Below are 12,545 nucleotides of genomic sequence, written 5' to 3' on the forward strand. Positions count from 1 at the left end.
TTAGTCCCATTACTCAGGATGCAGACAGAAGCTGGCAGTTCTGAGTTCAAGGCCAGCCTGGTATACAGTGAGTTCCAGAACAGTCAGGACTACACAGAGAAATTGTGGAGAGAGAGAGAGAGAGAGAGAGAGAGAGAGAGAGAGAGAGAGAGAGAGAGAGAGAGAAAGGAAAGGAAGGAAAGAAAAAAGAAAACTTACTTCAGAACAGGATCAACTGTTGCACAATGGGCTTTTCTATAAAAAAAATTAATCTTCTGGGAAGTTTCAAATACATGAGAAATAAATCACAAAATATTTTAAGAGAATTTCAGAAGCAATTTCAGGGGCTGGTGAGATGGCTCAGTGGGTAAGAGCACCCGACTGCTCTTCCGAAGGTCCAGAGTTCAAATCCCAGCAACCACATGGTGGCTCACAACCATCCGCAACTAGATCTGGCGCCCTCTTCTGGAGTGTCTGAAGACAGCTACAGTGTACTTATATATAATAAATAAATCTTTAAAAAAAAAAAAAAAGAATTCTGCAATGTAGCCTTAGAAGTGTTTATTTAAAATCCTCCTATGGGATTGGGGTATGGTTCAGTGATGAATGCATGCCCAGGATGTGCAAAGCCCTGGATTCCATCCCTGTCACTCTTAGAACAGAACAGACAAAGCAAAACAAAGCAACACTCTGTGTTGGAAAGGGCTGGCATGTTCTCAGGAGTCTGGCTTTAAGAACATGTTCACCTTCTTCAGGTCCGCCGACAGAGGTGATTTCTCCAGGGTTAGGCAGGGCTCGATCCTGTTCCGGAGCACCACCCCAGGCTGCAGTGTGCCCAGCTTCACCTTCTGCAACTAACCAGCAAGACATTAGACAACAACAGCCAGGCCTTCCTTCAGTAGGCAGAAGAGTATTAAGGACTTTACCAAGAAGAAAACGGTGTTTTCTTGTAGATCATAGTGTAAACACCTAGGAATACATGCTTACTGGAAAACATACACAACCACCCAAATTAAAGATCATTTGTTCCCCTAATAAAACACAGGCACTACAGCAGTGGCTCTCTACATTCTCCAAAAGCCATGACTTGGGGAAAACCCACCTAAGGCAGCCTGAAGGGAGAAAGGAGTGTTAATACCACTAGGGGTTTCTCTGCTTTCATCTTCTATTCTTAGAGTCTGTAATACCTGGTGCAGGTCAGAGGTCCCATCAGCTCTCAAAGGATCAGGATTTAGAAACTGCAGTAATCTGTAAAACAGTTTAAAGGACAACTGGAAGAAGTAAGTAGTTAACATTTCTCCCAGGGCAATCCTGCTTAACTCTTCCCCTGTGAAGGGAGACACAGTTGGAAAACACTGTGCTCTGTCTTGCTAGCTTTACTACCATGCAAGGACAATGGGGGTCACACCAGTTTCCTGTATCCCATTCAAAACCTGGGCTGGCATATGGGCTGCTACCCCTATAACCAATGTCCTACACAGTGTTTAAAAAGGGGCCCAGCTGTCGGGCGGTGGTGGTGCACGCCTTTAATCCCAGCACTCGGGAGGCAGAGGCAGGTGGATTTCTGAGTTCGAGGCCAGCCTGGTCTACAAAGTGAGTTCCAGGACAGCCAGGGCTACACAGAGAAACCCTGTCTCGAAAAAACAAAGGGGGGGGGCAGCTAAAGTCAAAACCACTGGTCTAATTATCAGATTTATTTTGTAGTCGGAAAATACAAGATGAGGACTTGTACTCTGCTAATGCAAAAAAGAAGTAATTTGAAAGTGCTTTTCTTTATACCCAGACCCACTCACTCCTCAATATGGGTAAGGACTGGTGAGAGCAGCAGAGAAGTCACACTATTCTCTGAGAAGTGTGGTGGTCACATAGTGAACCACATTCTTTCCTGAAACCCCATTCATGCCTACAGACTTTTTTTTATGTGTGTGTGATTGTTGTTTTTGTTTTTTCGGTTGTTTGTTTGGTTGTTTGGGGTATTGTTTTGTTTTGTTTTGTTTTCAGGACAGGGTTTCTCTATGCATCCCTGGCTGGCCTGGAACTTGGTAAGCAGACCAGGCTAGCTTCAAACTCACAGAGATCTGCCTGCCTCTGCCTCCTGAATGCTGAGATTAAAGGCATGCACCAACACTGCTTGACTCAATTTTTTTTAATGCAAAAGCTACAAGACCTTCCTCTCTCTCAGCCGATGAGTAAATGAAATGTGCAATGGAACGCTGCTCAGACGCAGTTGGGCTGCAGCAGAGTGGAGTCTATACACTAAAGAACCCTGGTTGGCTCACTAGGCCCTAGAATACAGCAGTGAGAAAAGCCTCTGCCCTTAGGAAGACAAAAAGAACAGAAATGCAGCATCAAGACTAGCAACAATACATCCCAACACGATTAGTGCCATTAAGAAAACTGAACAATTTACACCCTGGTGAGTTGAATGGGGTCTCTTGTCTGAGCTGAAATGACTCAAGATAACCAAAGCACGCAAAGCCCATCCCAACATTGCTAACAGTTCCTAAACCCTGGAAACCTGGATCCCACTACAAAACCTGCAGGCAGCTCGACAGGTTAGAGAGCATCCCTTCCAGATAGCTCATCTGTCTCTGATTCTGCCAGGCAGCGTTGCTGGTTTGAGGGAGTCTCTCAGAAGAAGTCACATATATGAAAAGGGACATGACACCACGGTTCATCTTAACTTCCAACTTGATTGGTTTGAGAAAATCCTAGGACATTAATAAAGCACAACCCTGGTGTGCCTAGAAGGCATTATGATGCAATCAGCATATTGCACTGCAACTGATGGTAGAGAAACCCTAAATGTGGGTAATACTCTCCTGTTGGCTAGAGGCACACCAGTACAGCAGGTATGTGATCTCTCACGCTGTCTTACTCACTGAAAGGCAAGCCATCCACTCTCCTACACCCATACCAGATATTTTAACCTATTATCAAAGTAGTCCCCAGTACATCTAGTCTCAGTGTTAAAATCTTTTTTCAAAATAATGCTACAGATTTTCAAAATCAGCCACTACCAACAAGCCTCTGTGGAATCTCACCTCCCATATCCCCAGGTTGGCTGATGAAGGTGGTAAGAAGCTTTAACTATACTCTAGGCCCAACATGAAGCTCTTGGTCTCTTCAGAGGCCCCCCGAGGAACAGAGTAGGCTCTCAACTCAACACCTAAAACCCCTAAAGAGATCTGTCTGCTATGTTGCAGCTCCTCACAGACTAAAACCTTCATTTTGGAGGAACGCAGAAGACACAGGCAGTTGAAAGAAGACACAGAGGAGTTGAAACAGTAGGAAGGAAGCTCCAGGACACAAAACTTTTATAGGCAGAGGAAACCAAAGGGAGTTTTCTGGGAAGCAGAAATACTCCATCTTTCAGGAACACTCCTTAAATTCAGAAAGTAAACAACTCAAAGGCTTCAGAAATCCCCCAAAGTTGTCAGATACACTACGCTCCCCTCCTCAAGCATATGTAAGTTGTATGGATTGCTGAGACGCTCTCTAACCTGTCGAGCTACCTGCAGGTTTTGTAGTGGGATCCAGGTTTCCAGGGTTTAGGAACTGTTAGCAATGCTGGGATGGGCTTTGCGTGATTTGGTTGTCTTGAGTCATTTCAGCTCAGACAGGAGACCCCATTCAACTCACCAGGTTGTAAAAGTTGGATTTTGTTTTTATCTATATTATGTCTGTTGTTGGTTTCCTGGCTGAAGTAAACGGTTATTGGTCCATGCCTCCCCAGGAATAGTGAGTGGCATACAACACTGCTGTATGGATCTCTACTCTGCCTATGGATCCCACATACTTCTATCACCCACAACAAAAGAACGGGTGGCATGCAGTTCAGAATGGGTATGATGGCCTACTATTGGGTGATGGAGTGATGTGAAGGGCATGGGTCTAAGAAACACATCTGGCTGAACATTAGCATGACAAACAGGAAATGAAGCCATGACCTCCAACTGAGAAGGCTGGCTGGGTCCCTCAAAGGCAGGAATCTTGTAGGAAAAGGCATCTTTTAGTCTTCCTTCATTACTCTAACCAGAAACAGTGCGCATAGCTCCACAAGCCTTCAGACAGTGATGCTGATCCTAGGTACTCCTTTTCTGGTTATGGGGGATGGTAACTTGGGTTACTACCACTGTGATAAAACACTAACCAAAAGCAACTTGGAAAGGAAAGGGCTTATTTTTATTTGGCTTACACAACCCATGTCATAGTCTTTGAGGGAAAGCAAGGTAGGAACCTGGAGGCATGAACTAAAGCAGAAGCCATGAAAGTGCTACTTGCTGCATTCCCTTGATGAAGGCTGACTCCTTGTGGATATATTCTCGAAGACCTTGTACATCATCTCAAGCTCCAAGAACCTGATGCAGCAAGCAGCTCAGTTGTGTTGTTTGGCACCTCTTGGGGTGTTTTATGGCTTCTATACAGAGGACTTCATGTCCTAGGAGTAGTGTCTTCTGGAAATATCTTTTGCCCTAGTTCTTCCTCTTTTCAAAGGCGAGTCTGGTTGATGGAGGCAGTATCTCTTACTCTTTCAGGATTTTCACTGACAGCTGGCAGCTTCTTGAGCACGTGTGGTTCAAAGCTCTGCCAGAGATTTGCTGAGAATTGGATGGCACCCTGTACTTTTCTTCTTTGAAATGCAACTCTCAGTTTGAGCGGAAGCTCTGGCAATCTGTTGGTAGGGCTTCTTGGCTCACTCCATTTGGATAACTGCTCATAAAGCTCCTCTTGCTAACTGTGGCCACCTTTCTTAAATTACACAGCTGCTTGATTGGTAATATCATTCACTATGGTTGGCTCAATCAGAGTGCTTCAGGGCCATTTCAAATCTTTCTTCTTGGTCATATCATTGCCTAACTCTTTTTTCCTTTAGTACCTCTTCTTAGATCATTTGGGAGGAAATAGGGTTGGGGGACACTGTGGTTTCTCCCTCTTCATTCGTACTGTTTAGATGAGCCCTGGGGAGTACATGGAGAATGGCTATGATCTGGTGACCTCACAGTTGCATGCCAAGACTAGATGGTCTGCTTTGTAGTTTTGCTATTAGTAGGTAGGATCCCTGAGCAGTGTCTTATACTGAAATCACATTCTAACTTTGGTATGGGTTAGGCATGTTGAAGGCTATGTAAATTTCCTCTCTGCTAATCACCATTCCCATTGTGGTTTTTTTGTTTTTGTTTTTTTTTTGGGGTGGGTGGGGTTTTTTTGTTTTTTGTTTTTTCGAGACAGGGTTTCTCTGTGTAGCCCTGGCTGTCCTGGAACTCACTTTGTAGACCAGGCTGACCTGGAACTCAGAAATCCGCCTGCCTCTGCCTCTAGAGTGCCGGGATTAAAGGCGTGTGCCACCACGCCTGGCTCCCTTTGTGTTTTGTAATTTGAGATTTATCTGGTTTTTTTCTTTATGTTTATGTGTGGTATGTATGTGTGTATATGTATGTGTGTGTTTGAATTTGTGGGGAGGCTGAGGTTGGTAACAGGAATTGTCTTTGAGGCATGATCTCTCAGCCAAACCCACAGCTCACCAATTGAGGTAGTCACAAAGCCAGCTTGCACCAGGAACTCCATATTTCCATCTTTTGAGGCTGGAATTAAAGGAGCACTACCATGTCCATTCAGCATTTACATGGGTTCTGAGAATCCAAGTTTCTACACTCTCGCTTGCATGGTAATTGCTTTATTGCTCAGCCATTTCCCCAACCCATTTTGTGTGTTAAAAAACATTTCATAACTTTTAAAAACATTTATGTGCATGTGCATACATGTAAGTATACAGGTATAATTTAGTAGACAGTTGGTAGAAGTTGCTTTTCTCCTTCTACCATGTGGGTCTTAGGGACCCAACTCAGACTGGCAGCAAGAAACTCTGTTTGCTGAAACATCTCACCAGTCCTAAGCCTTTAAAAATATACATGTAGCAGGGGAGTGGTGGTGCATGCCTTTAATCCCAGCACTCAGGATGCAGAGACAAGGGGATCTCTGTGAGTTCCAGGTCAGCCTGGTCTACAGAGTGAGTTCCAGGATAGCCAGAGCTATATACAGCTATTCTGTCCCCAAAACATAAAACCAAGCCAAACAAACAAAACCTCTACAAGTATGATTTTTGTGTGTGTACGTCCATGCAGGTGTGGAAGTCAAAGAACTACTTGAGGTAGTCAGTTTTTCCATCCATATAGGAGCTGGGATTGAACTCATGATTAGGTTTGGTGTTAAGCACCTTTACCCAGTGAGCCATCTTACCTGCCACACGCTCTGTTTCAAGTCATCCTCACAGGGCTTATGGATTCAAGAGCTACTATTTTTCATGAATAGTCCCTTTTTCAGTTGGGTTTTAGGTCAATGGTTTTGAAATAATCTTTGAAAGTCTTCTGGTAGTTTCCTTTCCTGGCATAGGCTACAGGGTGATTACTATAGATAGAGTCCAGGATTCTAGGGATCTGGTTTAACAGCCTTGGAGTAGCATGGTAAGGTGTCACTGATGTCACTGGTACTCAGTGCCTTATTGCCTGTGCTGGATAGCTTTATGTCAGCTTGACACGAGCAAGATTTATCAAAAAGGAGGGAATCTCAGTTGAGAAAAATGTCTCCATAAGATCTGGCTATAGGGCATTTTCTTAATCAGTGATTGATGGGGGAGGACTAACCCATTTTGGGTGATGCCACCCCTAGGTTGGTGGTCCTGGGTTCTATAAGAAAGCAGTCTATGACCAATCTATGGTGAGCAAGCCACTAAGCAGTACCCCTCCTCAGTTTTCTGCATCAGCTCCTGCATCCAGGCAGCAGCCTGTTTTAAGTTTCTGTCCTGACTTCTTTCAATGATGGACTAGAATGTGGAAGTGTAGGAACCCAAATAAACCAAACCTTTCCTTCCCAGCTTGCTTTTGGCCACACAATAGAAATACTATATCTAGGACACGGATTTTCTTCAGCTCCCTGGAATGTACAGCAGATAACAAACAACTGTTGTATCTTTTTCCTTCAGTTGGGACCAAGCAAGGAGCACTTAGCAAGACAGGAGGTAAGACAAGGCTTTATGAGACATGAAAATAATAGAGTTTGTCAGGATTCACTCAATTATAAGTTCAAACTAAATTATAATAAAAAAATTCTTTGTTCCAAAGAAAATAATCACGTATATTAGCAAAAATGTTAACCACTAAACAGGAGAGTTTCTCTGGGAGGGGATGCCAACATTAGAAGTATTAATCACGAGGCTCACGGTGAGCCCCACACGAGCCTTCAACATTCTTGACTCCTGTACACTGAGAGGCTTGTACTAGTCAGAGGCCATACAGGACATAGGGTGTTTCTGGAAGCTGGCTAAGCAACCTCACAGTGATAAAGAACAGTGAGACAGCACAGACACAAACTATTGTAAGCTGTGAGTCTGGTAACTACAGAGCAGTCAGTTACCAAGATGTAACTATTTAAGCTGGTAGCATCTAGTATAAAAAAATTCAGAGGGGCTGGAGAGATGGCTCAGTGGTCAAGAGCACTAACTGCTCTTCCACTGGTCCTGAGTTCAATTCCCAGTAACCACATGGAGGCTCACAAACATCTGTAATGGTATCTGATGTCCTCTTCTGGTGTGTCTTAAGAGAGCAACAGTGTACTCACATACATAGAATAAATAATTTTTTGTTGTTTTTTTGTGTTTTTTTTTTTTTGTTTTTTGTTTTTCGTGACAGGGTTTCTCTGTGTAGCCCTGGCTGTCCTGGAACTCACTCTGTAGACCACGCTGGCCTCAAACTCAGAAATCCGCCTGTCTCTGCCTCCCAAAAATCAGAGCATGGGTATGAACCAGTTTGTGAATTAAACAAGAATAAAATAACATTACTTTGCTGTGGGAGAGGAGGAGGTGGACCCATTTAACATCAGCAAACTGGGAAGGAAAGCAAGCACCACCCATCAAAATGAATAGCGGTAAGATGGATAAGACTGTAGCTAGCACTGTTTAAACCCTGCCCACCTCCCTGCAGGAATCCGGCAAGGATGATCCCTTCCACAAGAATGATGGGGATTTAACCTGACCACCCTGGCAGAGTTTACAAACCTACAGGGGACTTCCTGAATATTTACTGTTTTATGGGAATGGAGGTTTGAAGTCAACAACATTAAAGGTAAATTTGTGCTTATCATTTTATACAATTATTTCAATAAACAATTCAAGTCAGGGAAAAGAAAAACCAAGCAAACGAACTAATTCAGCCCAAACAAAAAACCCAGCCTTACTTTACACAGCCGTTCTTCTCGTCACAGTCTTTCTTTTCAGTCAACCGCCGTGGCTTCTCATTCGGCTTCTGGCTAGACCCACTGGAAACCAAAACACATTAAGAGATTTATTCACAAGTTAATACAGGCAATCCCCAATGCTATTGGTTGCCCACTAGAACCTAGATCATAAGACCCTGCTGCTGAGAAAACCACATGCCTCCACTGCAAGACACAGAAAAATTGTTGGGGGTCGGGGTCCTGTCCTTGTCTGTGTGCCCTGCCCACCCCTTTAGCAGGAGTAGCTGCTAAAGAAATAAAAACAGAAACCAAACAACAACAGTAACAAAAACAAAATAAAACAAACAACAACAAAACCAAAAACCCACAAAACCTAACAAAACAAAACAAAAAGCTCCTAAACTCAAACAGAGTGAAATCCCTGGTGGAAGGAAGAAGCCAGAAAGCAGCAGGCAGCCTCCAAGGACTGCTGTAGTAGCCAGGAACGACCAGGAGTTTCCTTACTAGTTCCCTATTCCTGCAAAGGCAGCCGCCTGGGAACCTGTCTTCTCCCTCCACCAGGTCTACATCTCTTTCCTGGTGGTCCTATTTCTCATCTCCTCACATCCAACCAATCAGGAGCAAGAGGTAGTTATATAAATTCAGTGTGCTGGGGCTTCAAAGTCAGAGCTGCTTAGGATCTTACAGAAGAAGAGGAGAAGACCCCACAGCCTAGCCCCAGGCACCCCTGTTCCCAGCTGGCTCGCTCATCAGTCTGTCTTCAAGACTAGCCAGGTACAGACTGAGTAAGGCTGCAACCCTGAGCTACCAGCCCTCGGGACTCATTCCTGCCGCAGCCTCTAACACTCACTGCCCTCTGCAGGGCTGTGGAAGCAAGGTCTTCCCTGAAGCTGCTTTCTGCTTCCAAAACCCACTACTTCAGATTTCAGCCACTCCGTCTTCCTGATCTGTAGCTTCAGAGATTCCTGGCTTTAAGACCTGCTATTCTAGAGACCTGATGGAGACAGAAAACGGGTCCTCCTGCTCCTCCTGAGCTAGCATCCCAAGGCTCTCTGGGAGCCTCAGAGTTGTAATACTTACCCCAACTGCACTGTCTCTTGGCTAGCATCTCTTGCTACTGAGAGTTTAAATGTTTCATTTAAATTTGACATGGCACTCTCTTTTACGTTGTTTTATCCTGTTTAAAGCAGTTAGACTTGAACTGACAACATACTTTCCTGTTTATATTTCTGCAGTCTCCCTAAACCATCCTTGGAGGAATATGTGACAGAAGAACAAATCCTACTCACTGCTTCAAAACAAGGCTGGGACTGGGCGGCAAATTTTATCCAAATTGTTGAACCCACAAAGATAACAATTTTCTGGGGAGTTTGTAAAAAGTAGTGGTAAGGAAGCACTTAGCCTACCTAGACACGCTTCTGTGAGAACAGGGCTCAGCACTGACTATGAATCCATGCTGTGCTGGCCATAGCCTCTCTGCTACTGAAACTGGTTTACTTCTACAATTAGAAACTGAGTACCAAAGCAACTGAGCTCTGGAAACAGGACTTTCAAGGCCCTTCCTCTATCAGGCTGAGGATAGCCTAGATGCTGAACTGCACAGCAAATGTATCAAAACTCCTAATCAAGACCCCTCTGGCATATCAAAGAAATGAGAGGCAGGGCCCTTCTTCAGTCTGAGGAATTCTAGTTGTTTTTCTGTCTCTCTGTTTTCTTCTAGTCCTGCTCCAAGACCATATTCAATGTCAGTAATTCTAACCCTATCAGCAATGTGTCCTAAATTCCAGAAGAAAATCCATCACTGAACTCAGAGGAAATGTGAGCCTGTGATCCGTGTAAAGGGGGAATCTCCACCATCTTATTCCTGCTGCTGATTTGTTCCCTAAGTGACCTAAACAAAGCACACAGCAATTTTCCCCAGAACTCCCAGTCTAGCCTGACGGACCTGGAGAAGAGTACCTGGAATGCTGAGTGTATGTGTAACTTCTCTACTGATGCTGGAGACTAAGGACAGCCCCAGGCTGAGCACATGTACACCAGCCATGCAGCCACTCCCCACAGTCCTGGAAAGAGCTGGCACTGCAGCTCCACAGAGAGCTTGAGACAGCTCTCCTGTGGTTTCTTTGATGTTACCATGTGCATCTTAACGAGGACAGGGGCACAGTCAGAGACTTTGGAGAATACGAGAACTATTCTTGACTTTCTCCAACTTTGTACGCTGCTAAGCTGTGCTTGCTGTGGCCTGTGCTTACTCACCCTGAACAGCCACTGTGCTGTTCATGGGGTGAGCCTTATGATACAGCTGTATCCAACTAGGCAGCAAAGGGACTCTAGACCCACGATCAGTTTTCGGTCCACTGTGTTGTCAGCTAACCAGTTGTTACATAAGATTTTTTTCCTTTAAAGTAGAGTGTTTTGAGCCAGACTTTCCCAGACCACCCTGTTGTTTGGGTGGTGGGGTTGGGGAGCAGGGATCCTAGGCTATCATCAACCTTCTACATACTTACTGACCATGTGACCTTTTGTATTTGTGGCCTCCACATGCACTCAACTAACCAGACTGGAAATTATTTGGTAAAAACAAACTGCCTGTATTAATCGTGGAGACTTCTTTCTTTGACATTATTCCCTAAATAATACCATATTAACAACTATTTATATAGTATTTACATTGCATTAGATATTAGAAGTCATTTAGAGATGACTTAAAATATACTTGAGAATGTAAGCAGATTTTATGTAAATTTCATCACACTTTTAAATCTGGATTTGAGTATATAGAATTTGATACTTTTAGTAGTTCTAGAACTAAGCCTCCCCAACTCCACACCGTAATATGAAGGGATGACTATGTAAGACTGTATACTGTCCTAAGGTTCAGTCACCTTATCCAAGTGTTTTAAAGGGAGGTTTTCAATGCAATGTTCAAATCATACCTTCCTGATGGAACATCTGGATCAGCATATATGGTTATGCCTCTTTTTGTTGGCCAGTACACAGAAGATTCAATACACTGTAAGAACAGAACCAAGGAGGGAGAGAGAGGAAGGTAGAAAGAGGTAGGGGGGAAGGGGAAAGGAAGAAGAAAAAGGCACACTTTTAAGATTTAGTTAGTTAGTTAGTTAGTTAGTTAGTTAGTTAGTTTTTCGAGACAGGGTTTCTCTGTATAGTTCTGGCTGTCCTGGAACTCACTCTGTAGACCAGGCTGGCCCCGAACTCAGAAATCCGCCTGCCTCTGCCTCCAGAGTGCTGGGATTAAAGGCGTGCGCCACCATGCCCGGCAAGATTTATAATTTTTGGAACCAAAATACAATGCAAATTATTTTCATCAACAATCATTCAAGAAGTTTTTATGCACACACAGACATGGAGAGTCCAAGCTGGATGGTTATGCTGTCACATAATCATTAGATTCAAATGGCAAACAGCAGGCAACTGGCACTTCATACGAGTGTTTAAAATGTCTACAACTGCTTTCATTTATCTTTTGTCAGAAGAACTGTAAGACACATTAGAACTGAAATTAATTATTTGACTGTCCCCAAGTGCAAAAAGCTGAGCGAGCATAAGCTAGGTTGCTACTTTTACAGATAGGTTACTACTCACCTGAAACCAAAGCTTGTCAAGGAGGAGCCGGTTACCTCTCCAGCAAACAAACAGACAAACTACATTTTTCCATAGATAAACTACTCTGGGGATTTCTAAATACAAAGCACACACTTTGCTAGTCACAGGGTAAGTCCATCATGGGAGCTTTATACTCAGTGGGCATTAAACATACAACCTTGTCCATGTGCTTTAAGGGGAGGCTCTGCTGCTTCTTCTCAAGCATCATTTCAGGCGAGTCTGTCAAGGAATCCTTATAGTTTACAGCTTTACCTGTGAAATAAAGATAGTGACAAAAAGCTACCTTAAAAACTAGTTATGTAAAATAGGGCAAAAATAATAAAATCACTGTTATACAGATTCAATACGAGAATTATCAAACAGATTTCATATTAAACTTGTAGCAATTAAAGTTAAGAATCAAATAGGGCAAAAATAATAAAATCACTGTTATACAGATTCAATACAAGAATTATCAAACAGATTTCATATTAAACTTGTAGCAATTAAAGTTAAGAATCTTGCATTGAAAAAAAAAAAAAAAGAATCTTGCTTTGGAGCTGGGCGTGGTGGCGCACACCATTAATCCCAGCACTCAGGAGGCGAGGCAGAGGCAGAGAGGCAGAGAGGCAGAGAAGCAGAGAGGCAGAGAGGCAGAGAGGCAGAGAGGCAGAGAGGCAGAGAGGCAGAGAGGCAGAGAGGCAGAGAGGCAGAGAGGCAGAGAGGCA

At 43.7% G+C, this 12,545-nt stretch overlaps 1 protein-coding gene across 4 annotated transcripts in view; it reads right to left on the minus strand.

The window, feature by feature from the left end:
* Tdrd12 (tudor domain containing 12) overlaps positions 1 to 12,545 on the minus strand; it is an 84,402-nt gene that overhangs the window by 36,771 nt on the left and 35,086 nt on the right. For all 4 annotated transcript variants that reach the window (XM_021169021.2, XM_021169022.2, XM_021169020.2 and 1 more), the window contains exons 8-12: positions 11,996 to 12,090; positions 11,148 to 11,224; positions 8,212 to 8,292; positions 1,167 to 1,227; positions 726 to 833 (exon numbers count right to left, since the gene is read on the minus strand). In XM_021169021.2, the coding sequence (XP_021024680.1) occupies positions 726 to 833; positions 1,167 to 1,227; positions 8,212 to 8,292; positions 11,148 to 11,224; positions 11,996 to 12,090 (422 nt within the window). The remainder of the gene's footprint in view (positions 1 to 725; positions 834 to 1,166; positions 1,228 to 8,211; positions 8,293 to 11,147; positions 11,225 to 11,995; positions 12,091 to 12,545) is intronic.

The sequence above is a fragment of the Mus caroli genome, chromosome 7 (assembly GCF_900094665.2).
Source record: "Mus caroli chromosome 7, CAROLI_EIJ_v1.1, whole genome shotgun sequence".
Lineage (NCBI taxonomy): Eukaryota > Metazoa > Chordata > Mammalia > Rodentia > Muridae > Mus > Mus caroli.